Source organism: Erpetoichthys calabaricus, chromosome 6, assembly GCF_900747795.2.
Source record: "Erpetoichthys calabaricus chromosome 6, fErpCal1.3, whole genome shotgun sequence".
NCBI classification, from domain to species: domain Eukaryota; kingdom Metazoa; phylum Chordata; class Cladistia; order Polypteriformes; family Polypteridae; genus Erpetoichthys; species Erpetoichthys calabaricus.
Window position 1 is genome coordinate 11,260,699 of NC_041399.2, and position 16,342 is coordinate 11,277,040.

A 16,342-nucleotide genomic window follows, 5' to 3' on the forward strand; every position below is an offset into this window, starting at 1 on the left:
TGGCCCCCCACAATGAAGACCTTCTCTGATGGGGTACTTGTAGCAGGGATAGAGAGAGATTTTATTTGTCATCTGAATGAGCCCTTTTTGTTTCCACTGTATATATGGGCACCAAATAAATATAAAATGTCGCTGCATTTGTAATTTCTTTCCAGTGGGGTCTGTTCCTATCATATGGAATGCAACATGAAGAGGTTGCTGCTGTTGTTACCTGCTTTTTATTTAGTAGGCTTTTGACAGATGCCGCCAGCTTGTTTGACACACGGAGCTACACACTCCTGCCACGTGGCTTTGTGGTTCTGTCTGAGGTGCTGAAATAAGTTATTTGTGCTGCTACCTTTAGTGGCCACAGGTTTCAGATGAACTTTACAGCGGACAGTGGATTGTTCTGTGATGGACTTTGCATAACCTAACAATGTTCAAAAGACGGTGGAGATGTTGCCAGTTTTGGAGACAAGCTCTTCACTCGATGTATGAGCTGCCATCTTGCTATTGTGTGTTGGGGGGGGGTGGGGGGTATGCTGTAATTTACAGAGCCCATCTATACATCTTTTTTCCTATCAAGTTGCGGGTGGCGAAACGAATCCCGGAACGACAAACACAAGGCAAGAACTGTCCTTGGGTGGGGCACCAGCCCTGCAGAGAATTTACACAGGCCCTGACTTAAAATAAAAACTTAACGCATAGGCTATAAAGATTATTGTGTAAACTTCGCAGTTTGTGTGTAATTTAGCTAGTTTATAGTGAATCACAATTTTCATTTTGCACATCGTCCAAAACAAAAAAATTAAAATGAATCCATAAAATCAATTTACCGCCCAACTCTACAACATTTATTTATAAAGCACATTTTCATACAGAAAGTAGCTCAAAGTGCTTTACATAATGAAGAAAAGAAAAATAAAAGACAAAATAAGAAATTAAAATAAGACAACATTAGTTAACATGGAAAAGGAGTGGCCAGGGTGGACAGAAAAAACAAAAAAAAACTCTAGAAAGCTGGAGAACAAAAATAAAATCTGTAGGGGTTCCAGGCTACGAGACCACCCAGTCCCCTCTAGACACCACCATTCATTGCTGCATCCAAAGATGCAAGTTAAGGTTTTAATATGGAAAGTAGAAGCTGTATGTCGCCCAGAAAAGGCAGCACTGCTTCGATCTCACCTGAGGCAGAAAGTAGCGCAGCGGAGTAGTGTGGTTTAGTTCAACAAGTGAACATTTCAGTTATATCTTGGGTTCAAGTGGAAAAGTTCTTGATGACCCCCCCCCACACACACACACACATTTTTCAGCAATGCAAAGAGAAAGTTTTTGACTTTTTTTAATCCATCCATCCATTTTCCAACACGCTGAATCCAAACACAGGGTCACGGGGGTCAAAGCAGGAACCAATCTTGGGCAGGGTGCCAACCCACCACAGGACACATTTTAATGTTAACCAAAAACAACAGAAAGCGAGAATAATGAACATGTAAAACATTTTCTAGGAAACTAACCTTGCTTTATGTTCTGTGTTATTAAACGTGTCTCTCTTTAGCAATTTATGGTTATTAATTTATCAAAGGGGTTGACTCTCAATCATGGAATGTCATCCAAATGTGCATCCCCATTACCAGTCAAAGCCCATATGTAGTCCTGGTTGGGGCGATTGTTTCTCCACTTGGTGTTCGAAGCGCATGGTCCTTGGATTACCAAAATGGCTCCCCTCAATGGCAATAGCGCATACATACATGAAGGTCTGGAGTGTGCGTCGCATCAGTTACATAAACAGCGCCCCCTGGTGTCCGGGGCATGTGCCCCTGGCGGAAAATGGAATTACTGGCCCTGTTTCATATGAGACTTATACTGTTGTACAATAAACATGCTTTCAGAAGGTATGCAGAACTCTTCACTTTTTATACACTTGTGGTTCCAACCTTGTGCTAAAATTGTTTGAATTCATTATTCCCCTCCTGAAACAACACTCAGTACCTCAATGTCAAGGAGGAAACCGAATGTCAGGAATCGTTTTGCAAATTTATTAAAAATAAAACCTGAAATATAGAAAAGTAACTGTTAGATTAGGCAATGCAAATCACTGACTTGTGACTTATAATGTGTCTCTACACAATATAGTATTATTTTTTTTTTATATGTATTAAATATTGAGGAGATAGATAGATAGATAGATAGATAGATACTTTATTAATCCCAATGAGAAATTCACATTCTCCAGCAGCAGCATACTGATACAATAAACAATATTAAATTAAAGATTGATAACAATGCAGGTACACAGACAGACAATAACTTTGTATAATGTTAAATGTTAACGTTTACCCCCCGGTGGAATTGAAGAGTCGCATAGTGTGGTGGAGAAACGATCTCCTCAGTCTGTCAGTGGAGCAGGACAGTGACAGCAGTCTGTCGGTGAAGCTGCTCCTCTGTCTGGAGATGATCCTGTTCAGTGGATGCAGTGGATTCTCCATGATTGACAGGAGTCTGCTCAGCGCCCGTCGCTCCGCCATGGATGTCAAACTGTCCGGCTCCGTGCCTACAATAGAGCCTGCCTTCCTCACCAGTTTGTCCAGGCGTGAGGCGTTCCTCTTCTTTATGCTGCATCCCCAGCACAACACCGCGTAGAAGAGGGCACTCACCACAACCGTCTGGTAGAATATCTGCAGCATCTTATTGCAGATGTTGAAGGACGCCAGCTTTCTAAGGAAGTATAGTCGGCTCTGTCCTTTCTTGCACAGAGCATCAGTATTGGTATTGGTAAAATGGAGTAAATATTGGAGTTAATGAAGAGATAACATTCATGCAGTTCCCATTTATCATACACATGCTTATTTTCCCCAAACACATGCGCCAGCAATCCTTAAAGGTTAAAGATTCAAGTTTTCAGGTCTTCCAAGGATCCAGCACATCACAATGTCAGTTAAAGCAGACCTCAATAAAGTCTGAGAGCATGTCAACCAAAAAAATTGCCTGTTTCCAAAACCGGCCTTTTCTGTTTCAAGGCCCGAGCAGCTGAATTCAACCCCAGCAACGACGAGGCCACCGCAGGCGGAGGCTAGGGATCTGCGCTGGCAATCAGAAGGTTGCCAGTTCGAATCCCGTAAATGCCAATAGGGACTCTGCTCTGTTGGGCCCTTAACCTGCAATTGCTGAGCGCTTTGAGTAGTGAGAAAAGCACTACATAAATGCAAAGAATTATTATTATTATTACCTTGATAGGTTTACCAGAGATGTGCTGTTCAGTTTAACTGTAGGTTGACTTCACTACTACGACTTTAAACTATTCTGTGGTCCCCCCGTAACATCTGACTTATTTATTCTTCAGACTTCGAGCAGTTGGCTCTGCAGCGGTTAACACGTGCCTTGTGGCCACAGGGGCAGTCGAGGCCTATTATGAGATTGGAATCCATTGCTGGGACATTGCAGCAGGAGCAGTGATTGTTCAAGAAGCAGGTGGAATTGTTCTGGATGTAAACGGTAAGTCAAAATAGTGCACTTCAAGAAGACATTTTCTGGTTAGAGTTTGTGGGGTTTCTCTGTTATTCACTCTGTTTGACCTTATAATCACCATTTACAGACTCCCCCACTTTATTCCATTTTCTTCATATCTCATTTATCTGTGAATCAGTTTTGGTTGCATAATGTGCAGGTGTACTTTCTGTTGCGTCAGTGTCTCCTATCCTGCTGTGTAATGAATGCTTGGACTTCATGCTTTTAACCTCCCAGGGTTCATTTGTTTAATGTTAGGCCAGTCTAGGATCGCTAGAGACGTGGTCTTACAGGACGCGGCTGTGGTACTTTAGGAGGACTGCACACTTTTGAGAATTAGACACTAGGGGTGCTGAAGTAAACAGGTAGGTGTTTGGGGGTATGTCATGGAAGTCCCCTCCACAGCCTACACTGGCCCTGTACGGTATGTGTTAGGGTAGAGCTGTGCTGCAGTCCGCACTGGTGGAGGCACTTAGAGGCCTCTCTGGTGGTGACCAGTGTTTTCTGCAGAGCATTTCCTGGGTTCGCTGGTGACCTCATTCAACAAATTTCTTCCTGGAAATTTATCATAGGGCCGGCTTAGGCAAACACTTTAAGCCCATGATGCTTTGTGAGGCTGGTGTGACATCACAGAGCCATATCGGGTAATGCAAAAGGAGATGTAACTACCTGATTTGGGTCACGCACACCTACTCTTAAACGTATTCCACCTGTCACTTTGTGTGATCCGCTTTGTGACTACATGAGTGATATATGGCAGGGGTCTCCAACCTACAAAATGAAATTGGCCGAGAGCTCCTCCTGTTTTCTAATGTTTATTCTCATCACTTATTTCAACCCAAACAAACTGTATAAGCTTGTTTGGCCTGAACATTTACAAAATGTTGGTGCCCACAACTCACATTTTGCATTAAAACATCACAAAAAAATATTGAGTTCACCTGCAAGTGCATTTTGTACGTCTGTATGCATTTTCTAGTGTATCTCTCACTATTGAATTAAAACATGAATGCTGTCAAAACAAAACAATGCAATTCCAAATCCACAGATCTGACTTGTTCATTTGTCATTTTGTCACATGTCACTGTGTCACTTTATTCACAGGTCCAGTCGCATGTGTGATGTGTTTTTTAGTTAGTCAGATGACTGGCACTGAGGTGTGTGGTGGAGTGGAGCCCCTGAGGTTCACTCTGATGGAGTCATTAAAATGTCCGTCTGTCAGTCTTGTTCTGAACTTTGACTTCATGACATTCACGTCGGACTCACTGAGGTATGGAGACCCAAACAAAGCAGACATTTTCAGAGGTGAAGATTCTTACAGTTATCTGACTGTACTAAGCTCCAGAAATGCTGTTGAGACTTTAACTGCACATTATTTTGAAGGTTTACTAATATATAATATAGAAAATCCAATGTCTGTCTATCTGTATGTTCACTTTTCACGAGAGAACTACTTCACGGATTTACATCGAGTTTTTTTTCTATAATTTGCTTGAACATTCTGGTTGATTTTGCGACTTCTCTCATTTCACTGTGTATCAGAGTTCGCTTGTGGTACCGATTTTATTTGCACAAATCCAAAAAACATGCAGCGGGCCGAGCGGAGGGGCCTTCCGCACTCACTCGCCAGCGTGTACCTTAACTCCGCTTAGCTAGCGAATGAGAGACCAATTGAATTCAACTTTGTTTGATATTGAAAATAAAATGTTACTTAGGTCTTAAGGAGTTTTAAGTGTATGCCACATTGAAAAGATTGATTGCAGTTCAGATTGTGGATCGTGATTTTGTGGATCGTCCAGCCCTTAATTTGACTAATCAAGTTTTCAAATTTATGTAGGATTCATTAACCCTTTGGTGAGCTACTTGGAAAGGGGTTGGCGAGTTACCGGTAGCTCACGAGCGACGTGTTGGAGACCCCGATATACGGTGTAGACACGCTTGCGTGATGTCACAACCCAATTGGTATTCCAGCCAGATCTAGATTTGTATACCCCACCTGTGTTTTTTTTTTAATAAGTAATTTTCAGTAGAGGGGTGCATTAGCTGACCTGAATGAGAATTTTGTAAAAATACTTTATTATTCTACATAGATTTGGTTGTAAGCTGTGTCTTGGTCATGTTCTGCTCCTCTGATTGTAGCACAGATCGTGTAGTGACAGGGACAGCAGCTAAACGCTGATCCTTGCATCATAAGCTCTGCTGATATGTGTTAGTGATTGAGAGAGGAGCTCAGGAGACGAGGAGAGAGATGAAGGACTTAGGAGTATAGGGGTGGACTTGGGGTGCTTCAGTGGTTATCACTGCTGCCTCACAGCTCAAGTCACATTTTTGGCCACCATGATCAGTCCAGCATAGTTCACAAATGCTTCCCTGTCCTTCAGGGGCACTTCGAAGACCATCACGACATTATAACCCACTCAAAACCTGTCCAGCTTCTTTGTCCACATTGACTTCAGTGCATTTTGCCGAATTCCCAAACATTTGAGTTTTTGCCAAACTCGAGGCAAAGCAAATTCAGCCGAGTTGGCTCATCATCAGTGGCGACTCCATTGCTGTGTTAGCAGGATGTTTAACTGACATGATGGTGACAGACGTTGGTACTTTTCATAAGCAGCATGCATGAAAGGAAAAGTGGATATTTAAGATGGTTTGACATGACGTGTATATGGCTTGGTGTCCTGAAGAAGTTGTAAGACCAAAAACAAAAGACTGTAAGAAGACCAAAGCAACACAATGGAGTCAACTTCACATTATCATCCCAACAACTGAATTCACATAAAGCCTCAAGCAGTAAAAACCAAAACGTACCACAGCACCTGTTTTGAATGCTGGGAGGTGATTCTGTACCTGCGGTGCTGCCAGACTCAATAGTAGGTGATAGATATAAATAAATAGAACATATAAAGATATTTCAAGGCTGTGTATTCTATTACCTGGATGAGGGAGGGGTTCTGAAACCTGCCCCCTCAGCACTGGTGCAGAATTGGAACTGATCCTAAACTGGGCACTTGAGTGTCCTCAACAGAAAATAAATAAATGAACGAATGCAGACATTTCAAGGATGTGACAAATCCAGAAGGTAAATGAACTGACAATCAACCACAAGTGCTGAACATCAGCGAGCCTCACAAAGCCATACACATAAAACAAATTCTTTGCATTTACAGTGCATCCGGAAAGTATTCCCAGCGCATCACTTTTTCCACATTTTGTTATGTTACAGCCTTATTCCAAAATGGATTAAATTCATTTTTTTCCTCAGAATTCTACACACAACACCCCATAATGACAACGTGGAAAAAGTTTACTTGAAATTTTTGCAAATTTATTAAAAATAAACAAACTGAGAAATCCCATGTACATAAGTATTCACAGCCTTTGCTCAATACTTTGTCGACGCACCTTTGGCAGCAATTCCAGCCTCAAGTCTTGTTAAATATGATGCCACAAGCTTGGCACACCTATCCTTGGCCAGTTTCGCCCATTCCTCTTTGCAGCACCTCTCAAGCTCCATCAGGTTGGATGGGAAGCGTCGGTGCTCAGCCATTTTAAGATCTCTCCAGAGATGTTCAATCGGATTCAAGTCTGGGCTCTGGCTGGGCCACTCAAGGACATTCACAGAGTTGTCCTGAAGCCACTCCTTTGATATCTTGGCTGTGTGCTTAGGGTCGTTGTCCTGCTGAAAGATGAACCGTCGCCCCAGTCTGAGGTCAAGAGCGCTCTGGAGCAGGTTTTCATCCATGATGTCTCTGTACATTGCTGCAGTCATCTTTCCCTTTATCCTGACTAGTCTCCCAGTCCCTGCCACTGAAAAACATCCCCACAGCATGATGCTGCCACCACCATGCTTCACTGTAGGGATGGTGCCAGGTTTCCTCCAAACGTGACGCCAGGCATTCACACCAAAGAATCTTTGTCTCATCAGACCAGAGAATTTTCTTTCTCATGGTCTGAGAGTCCTTCAGGTGCCTTTTGGCAAACTCCAGGTGGGCTGCCATGTGCCTTTTACTAAGGAGTGGCTTCCGTCTGGCCACTGTACCTGATTGGTGGATTGCTGCAGAGATGGTTGTCCTTCTGGAAGGTTCTCCTCTCTCCACAGAAGACTTCTGGAGTTCTGACAGAGTGACCATCGGGTTCTTGGTCACCTCCCTGACTAAGGCCCTTTTCCTCCGATCGCTCAGTTTAGATGGCCGGCCAGATGTAGGAAGAGTCCTGGTGGTTTCAAACTTCTTCCACTTATGGATGATGGAGGCCACTGTGCTCATTGGGACCTTCAAAGCAGCAGAAATTTTTCTGTAACCTTCCCCAGATTTTTTTTTTGTTGTTCTTTATTTCGCCTTATACAATTTCTTGTATTAGGAATTTGGTAGTTTTCGCATACCCCTTGGGGTCAGAGCGCAGGGTCAGCCATTGTACAGCGCCCCTGGAGCAATTACAGGTTAAGGGCCTTGCTCAAGGGCCCAGCAGAGCAGTGGCCTTTTTGGCAGTGACGGGGATTTGAACCGGCAACCTTTGGGATACCAGCACAGATCCTTAGCCTCAGAGCCACCACTCCGCACAAATCCTGTCTCGAAGGTCTACAGACAATTCCTTTGACTTCATGCTTGGTTTGTGCTCTGACATGGACTGTCAACTGTGGGACCTTCTATAGACAGGTGTGTGCCTTTCCACTTCATGTCCAGTCAACTGAATTTACCACAGGTGGACTCCAGTGAAGCTGCAGAAACATCTCAAGGATGATCAGGGAAAACAGGATGCACCTGAGCTCAATTTCGAGCTTCACGGCAAAGGCTGTGAATACTTATGTACATGTGCTTTCTCGATGTTTTTATTTTTAATAAATTTGCAAAAACCTCAAACTTTTTTTTCACATTGTTATTATGGGGTGTTGTGTGTAGAATTCTGAGGAAAAAAATGAATTTAATCCATTTTGGAATAAGGCTGTAACATAACAAAATGTGGAAAAAGTGATGCGCTGTGAATACTTTCCTGATGCACTGTATATAACACTTTTCTCACTACTCGAAGCGCTCAGCAATTGCAGGTTAAGGGCGTTGCTCAAGGGCCCAACACAGCAGAGTCTATTGGCATTTATAGGATTCAAACCGCCAACCTTCCGACTGCCAGAGCAGATCTCTAGCCTCAGAGCCACCACTCCGCCTTCAATACACACAAAAACACCATATAGGTGCACATTTACACAGGAAAGTGAATTTGTGAATGTACAGGAGCAGCTGTGGCATCGTGGAGTGGCACAAAACTGAAACTGCAGTCAAAGTCTGAAAAGTTCAATGACTGAAGCATCATTTAAACAAACCTGCAGGGTCTTCACAGAGGAGTTTGCAATGTCGCCGAGTGTTTTGCTGTGGACTCGCTCTGTGAAACATCTCGGAACACAGAGGTGACCTGCTGAAGGTCGTCTGTGGCCCTGCAATGATTAGCTCAGGGGAAAAACGGCAGTGTAGAGAGGGGCAAAGCTGATGGAAACACAGACACCTCAGGGCTGCCGTTTACGAAGTAGTGTCTTGATGGGAGTGAATATTTGGCATGACCCGTTTTTTTTTACTTTCTTGTATACGAAGTTTTGTAATCGTCCAAAAATTTGATGTCGAGATTTTGATGAATCTCGTCGTTTTAGACCTCCCTGACTTTTTCGATTACGAAGCTTAGGGAAAGTATTTGGAATTGTCCAAAAATTCCATTTTGAGATTTTGATGAATCTCGACACTTTAGACCTCCCCAAATCTGAAAATACCATTTTTGGAATTACGCGCGCGTGTGTGTGTGTGTGTGTGTGTGTGTGTGTGTGTGTAAACACGATAACTTGAGTTTGCCTTCACTTCGGTCAACCAAATTTTGCATACAAGTATCAGGTACAAAAACTTTAGGTGTATTTCCACTAACCGAAAGTGGTACTTTACCTTTTATTCATGCAGCTGCCACTTTTCTTTTATAATAGTTGTTCAATATATTATTAATTTAATTTGATTTGTTGTTGAGGGTTCCTTAATGTACATAATATAAAACTTGAATCTTTGCCCTGCGGTTTACTCCTCAAATATCCATCCCCATCTCTGAGAATACGAACAAGACGGCCGAGGGGAGAGCACTCCCTGTGCTTCATTATTATATAACAGTAGACCTTTACCTTTTATATCTTCATAATTTCATTTTTTTATTAAAAATAGTGTGAACTGGTTGATAGTCACCAGTCATAGTACCAGCATTTCATTGTTTGGTACCAACAGCAGTGACATGTCACAATACCAGATACCACAGCAGAATGAGAAATCCTAGTCAGCCGCTTTCTGTTAAAACTACCTCCACTATTAAAGCGAACAATATGGTGCCATTTTATTTACTAGAATGTACATTCATTTATTTGGCTGACACCTTCCTTATAACATCTGACATCCCACTGGTTCCATTGCTGCTGTTTTTCCAGTTGGATCAGAGACTGGTGATGTGACCTGCCAGCGCTGCTCACGTTTGAACCCCAAAGCCTTAACTGCTGCCTCCCACTACCACTGTTGTAAGAGCAGCTTTACAATACTGGTACCTCCCATTTAGGTAAACTAGTACTGTGCTGCCATTTCTAAATATCAAAATAGAATACAGGGTTTGAATTTTAATGTGTGATGGACGGGGGGCTCTGCCAGTGTAACACACAACAAAAGAGATGGGGGGGGGGGGGAGAATGGTATAATCCTGAGGGGCTTTCAGCGCAGGGTTTATAACAATTTATGTTACCACACACACACATTTATTCTCTGACATATTTTGTATGGTAACTGGAAAAAATACACCGCTTATTAAACATAAACTGTACAGATATAACAGTGTTTGAATGTTTAACTAGTGAACTCCAAGATAATCCGAGTTTTTAATAGAAAAACTGTTTAAATCTGTAATGTTTTTTAAATCTGGTTTGTCAGAGAATCCCACTCTGTGATGTGTAACATTTGCTATTGTAAGATTTACTTTGGTTTTTAGCCAGCTAGTGATACAAACTAAAGAGTAACGGACGAGTCAAACTGATTCAATTTTCAACTCTCACAAAACTCCAGAACTTAAAGTTAATAAATCTGTCCCTCCTTTTATTATTTTTTTTTTTTTTTTGTCACACTTGTCCAAAGTTTTAATTTCTTGCGTGAAATCAAACCTGTCAGCTTCACAGTAATCACTTCTGTCAGATCTTGTGTTCTGCTCCCCCAAATACAAACCTGCTCTGATTTCTGCCTGTCGTTGTGGAGCGGACCCTGCGTCCATGACAGGTAACAACCAATGACCAGGCCCTCTGACACACGTACAAGCTGTGACCCAGTGTTTCCCACCCTCGGTCCTGTGGCCCCCCCCGTGACTGCAGGTTTCTGTTCCTAATCCGGCGCCACCGTGAGTGGCAGCCTTTTCAGCAGCTCTGTGTGTGACTGTATATGTATGTGTACTTTTCTACTTTTATTTTTCTATTTTTATTTATTGATCACTCCTACCACTTTATTTTATGTGGATTCGTTCCCTGGACACACTTACTTTTACAACGTGGGCATGGATTTTAACACGCCGAGACTCGCCTATTCAAGTACTCAACTTCGGGCGCTGAGAACAAATGCCAGTGCCGGTGTGGTTCCATATTTACCCGACGAGGTAAGAAGGCGGTATCGTGGCAGCAGAGCCGGCACTAAGCTAAAAAAGAAGCGGCTTGCGAGAAAGTGGCGTTTCAAGCCTTCGGTGCCTTCTGTGATTCTGGGGAATGTAAACTCAATCTCAAATAAGATCGACGAACTGGCTGCGCTGGTGAAAAATGTAAGGACCTACAGAGAATGCAGTTTGTTGTGTTTCTGCGAAACGTGGCTAAATAACACCATCCCAGATGCCAACGTGGAGCTACCCGGGTTTAGCACAGTTAGAGCTGACAGAGATGCAAGTACCTGTGGTAAGCACAAAGGAGGAGGACTCGCTCTCTATATTAATACACGGTGGTGTCACTCTGGACATGTTAACGTCAAAATCTCCACTTGCTGCAGGGATATCGAACTGTTGGCCGTAAGTGTACGTCCCTACTACTTGCCCAGAGAGTTTGGACATGTCATTGTTGTCATCGTGTACATTCCTCCTCGGGCAGACGTGGAGTCAGCGAGTGACATCATCCATTCCGCTGTTGCTAAGTTACAAACGCAGCACCCTGAGGCGCTTGTGCTAATCGCTGGAGACTTTAACCATGTGACGCTGGACAAAACATTGCCTGCATTCTCCCAGTATGTAGACTGTAACACCCAGGGAAATAAGACTATTGATTTACTGTATGCAAACGTTAAAGACGCATACAGCGCCACCCCGCTGCCTGCGCTTGGGAAAGGAGATCATAACCTGGTTCAGCTTCAGCCTCACTATAAACCAAAAGTTAGAGTCCTACCTGTAACCACACGATCATTCAGGAAGTGGACCCCGGAGGCTGTGAATACTCAGAGAACTTTTTGGAACTACAGACTGGGATATCCTGCAGGGATCTCATAATGAGAACATTGAGGAAGTTGTTGACTGCACTACTGACTACATCAACTTCTGTATGGACACTGTAGTTCCAGTAAGAACAGTACGCTGCTATGCTAACAACAAGCCATGGATTACAAGTGACATCAAGGGCCTTTTGAATCAGAAGAAAAGGGCTTTTAAAGACGGTGATCAGCATGAGCTCAAGCGTGTGCAGAAGGAACTCCGAGTCCAACTCAGGGCGGCGAAGGAGCAGTACAGGAGAAAGCTGGAGCAGAAGTTGCAGAATAACAGCATGAAGGAAGTGTGGGATGGGATGAAGATCATCACTGGCTGCAGCTCGAAGCAGGGTACCACCATTGAGAGAGACGTGAAGAGAGCAAACCAAATGAACAACTTTTTTAACAGGTTTGACCACCCTAACCCACTCTCACTCTCACCTCGGAGTACTGCACCCTCCACACATCCTTCTGCTGATACCAGCATAGGAAAAACATCCCCACCCATAATAACAGCGCAAGTGAGCAGAGAGCTGAGGAGACTTCGTGCCAGCAAAGCAGCGGGTCCAGATGGAGTATCGCCACGACTGCTGAAGGTCTGTGCATCGGAACTAGGGGGTCCTCTACAGCGCATCTTCAACCTGAGCCTGGAACAGGGGAGAGTCCCAAGGCTTTGGAAAACATCTTGTATCACCCCAGTCCCAAAGGTATCACGTCCTAGTGAGCTGAATGACTTTCGGCCTGTTGCTCTGACATCACATGTGATGAAGACCATGGAGAGGCTGCTGCTTCACCACCTTAGGCCACAGGTTCAACACGCCCTTGACCCTCTGCAGTTTGCATATCAGGAGAAGGTGGGAGCGGAAGATGCCATCATCTATATGCTACACCGATCCCTCTCTCACTTGGACAGAGGCAGTGGTGCTGTAAGAATTATGTTTCTAGACTTCTCTAGCGCCTTCAACACAATCCAACCTCTGCTCCTTAGGGACAAGCTGACAGAGATGGGATTAGATTCATACCTAGTGGTATGGATCGTGGACTATCTTAAAGACAGACCTCAGTATGTGCGTCTTGGGAACTGCACGTCTGACATTGTGGTCAGCAACACAGGAGCGCCACAAGGGACTGTACTTTCTCCGGTCCTGTTCAGCCTATATACATCGGACTTCCAATACAACTCGGAGTCCTGCCATGTGCAAAAGTTCGCTGATGACACTGCTATCGTGGGCTGTATCAGGAATGGGCTGGAGGAGGAGTATAGGGACCTAATCAATGACTTTGTTAAATGGTCCGACTAAAACCACCTACACCTGAACACCAGCAAAACCAAGGAGCTGGTGGTGGATTTTAGGAGGCCCAGACCCCTCATAGACCCAGTGATCATCAAAGGTGACTGTGTGCAGATGGTGCAGACCTATAAATATCTGGGAGTGCAGCTGGATGATAAATTAGACTGGACTGCCAATACTGATGTGCTGTGCAAGAAAGGACAAAGCCGGTTATACTTCCTTAGAAGGCTGGCTTCCTTCAACATCTGCAATAAGATGCTGCAGATGTTCTATCAAACAGTTGTGGCGAGCGCCCTCTTCTACGCAGTGGTGTGCTGGGGAGGCAGCATTAAGAGGAAAGACGCCTCACGCCTGGACAAACTGGTGAGGAAGGCAGGCTCTATTGTTGGCATGGAGCTGGACAGTTTAACATCTGTGGCAGAGCGAAGGGCGCTCAGCAGGCTCCTGTCAATAATGGAGAATCCACTGCATCCACTAAATAATGTCATCTCCAGACAGAAAAGCAGCTTCAGCGACAGACTGCTGTCACTGTCCTGCTCCACAGACAGATTGAGGAGATCGTTCCTCCCCCAAACTATGCGACTCTTTAATTCCACCAGGGGGGGTAAACGTTAATATTTAACATTATACATAGTTATTGTCTGTTTTTTTTTTCACCTGTATTATTATCATTCTTTAATTTAATATTATTTATTGTATCAGTATGCTGCTGCTGAAGAATGTGAATTTCCCATCGGGATTAATAAAGTATCTATCTATCTATCTATCTATCTATCTATCTAATCAGTGACAAACCTGATGATAACGCTGAGCTCATTTAATTAGCTGGGATTATTCTTCTCTCTTATTGTACATTCAGAAAAGCACAGCAATAGAATTTTTACATTTATAAGACATCTTTATATATAATCTTCATTTGGATCTTGATCTTTGTTTGTCCGCGAATTCCACGCATGCGTAGACAACCTTCCAGTTTAGTACGTTGTTGTTACTCACGGAAGTCAACAATGTGCCGGAATAATGAAAGGGGTGGTGGACAGTGTTACGCTGGTTAGCGAATGAGATTGCCGAAGATAAAAGGTACGTGCCTATGTAACATAAGAATGAAAGAAAGACAGTGGGTAAAATAATTGACAACGTAACAGCACGTTCCGGAAATTATTATTGTTACGTTGTAGCCAGCGAGTGCTGCGCGTCTCACAGTTGTACCGTGGCTTGCTCACATGTCAGTTAAGTGATCCCAATTTATGTTTTAAAGAGCCTGGATACCTATGTGTCCCCCTTTTATAACCATTGCTCTGTGTATATTACCTTACTCTTTGGATTGCCACAAAGCAACCTGCGAGATTGGAGAAAGGTTGAGAAGAGATTGTGAGAGGAAACGACAGCGTCGTGAAAACGAGACGGACTGTGAACGGAGAGAAGCAGAAATGCTCCTCCACCACCACATAATTACTATTCGGACAGTGATTACGAGTAGGCCGTTCCTATCGAATCAATGTCCAAGGGTTTTGTTTTGTAATTTTGTTTCCCTTATAAGAAATCATAATGCTGTGCGACGAAGGGCCCAGTTCACGACTGGCAGCCGCGTTTAAACAGGGAGCCCTTCACAGACAACTTTAACACGCACAATGTAGTTGGGCGCACATGGCTAGTATATAAATATTTCTGCTTTTGTTACAGATTTAAATGCTAAACTCTCTTTTCTTGATTCTATTTCCCCCTTTCTCTGTGCAGTTTCCCCCCTTCGTTGTATCTTATTAATGACAATTAAAAAGGAGCAGAGCAGACACGCAGGCCAACAACACGGAATCATCAAAGGCTGCAGCTACGTTAGAGTCGGACCCACTGATTAGTAAATAATGGATTAATTAAACAGAACACCTAGAAAAGTAGAACGAAAATCAAGATGAAAATATTGTTAAAAAGAAAAAAATATATATATTATTCCTATAGAACTACTTGATACAGTTTAATATCTATCTTCTTATATAATACTCTACTGTGGCTGTCTGTTGAGGATTTTAAATCACCTGTCGCTCACAAACCGTTTCACCTGTTTGACCTGAAATTTGGTACACATATACTACGTGACGTCCACTGTCCACTTTAAGGGTGATGATTCACCGCCAACGTTATTCCTCTTTTTATTTTATTGTAGAATCAACTCCAATGGCCATGCGGCGCATGCGTACAGGCGCCGTTCTCATTCCCTACCACCTTCGCCGTCACTTCTCCTAACTCTTCATATCTTAAAATCATTCTTGAGGCAGATTGAACCCTTAAGTGCCAGCTTAAGTGAAAAATTAAGGAAAACATACCAAGTAATTGCAACACAAACACTGACTTTATCAGTTTTAACATGAAAGATGCCAACGAAAGAAGAGAAGAAGCAGTGGGCCGCTAGGGTGGAGAAAAGAAGAGCTGCTCAGGAAGGGGCAAGAGCATCAACCTCTGAGCAAACGAATAATAAACGTACAGAGAAAGAGGATGAAAACTACAAGTCAAGTGTATTCGCTGCACAATTGCAGTGTGCCGTTACTGATATATTTATTTTTTAACCAAACTTAGTTTTCTCATTTCTATATTGTTCCCAAAACACAGAATCTGGGAAATAACAGTTCACTTAATTAGCTCAGGAATCCAATTAAAAACAGAAGCTGGTGGGAAACAAAAACCTGCAGCCACAGGGGGGTCCCCAGGACTAGTTTGGGAAACACTGGCGTTACGGACATCACAAACAGAACAGAAGCTTGTCTGTCTGATGTCTCGTGTTTTACGTACCATGACAGAGTGGAACAACATGGGCATCAGTGGTGGCTCAACTCTCTCTCTACCTGTTAAATCTTCATACGCCACCAGCGCCATTGGACCACACATGCTGTCAGAGAAAGGTTCAGGTTTATCTGTGCTGTAAAGTCGACACACCCAGGTATCTTCAGTCATGTAAACTGACATGGTCCAACAGCAAGATCAGCAACACTCCTATGATGTGACATCAGCTTAAGGTGCTGCTCCTCACTACAACTGCAACCAACACACTCGAGCAGTGGGGGGACTACAGTCGTACTGAAC

The 16,342-nt window shown here is 43.4% G+C and overlaps 1 protein-coding gene across 1 annotated transcript in view; it reads left to right on the plus strand.

The window, feature by feature from the left end:
- impa1 (inositol monophosphatase 1) overlaps positions 1–16,342 on the plus strand; it is a 48,702-nt gene that overhangs the window by 31,806 nt on the left and 554 nt on the right. Inside the window, exon 8 of the mRNA XM_028803395.2 lies at positions 3,323–3,474. Coding sequence (XP_028659228.1) covers positions 3,323–3,474 — 152 coding nt within the window. The remainder of the gene's footprint in view (positions 1–3,322; positions 3,475–16,342) is intronic.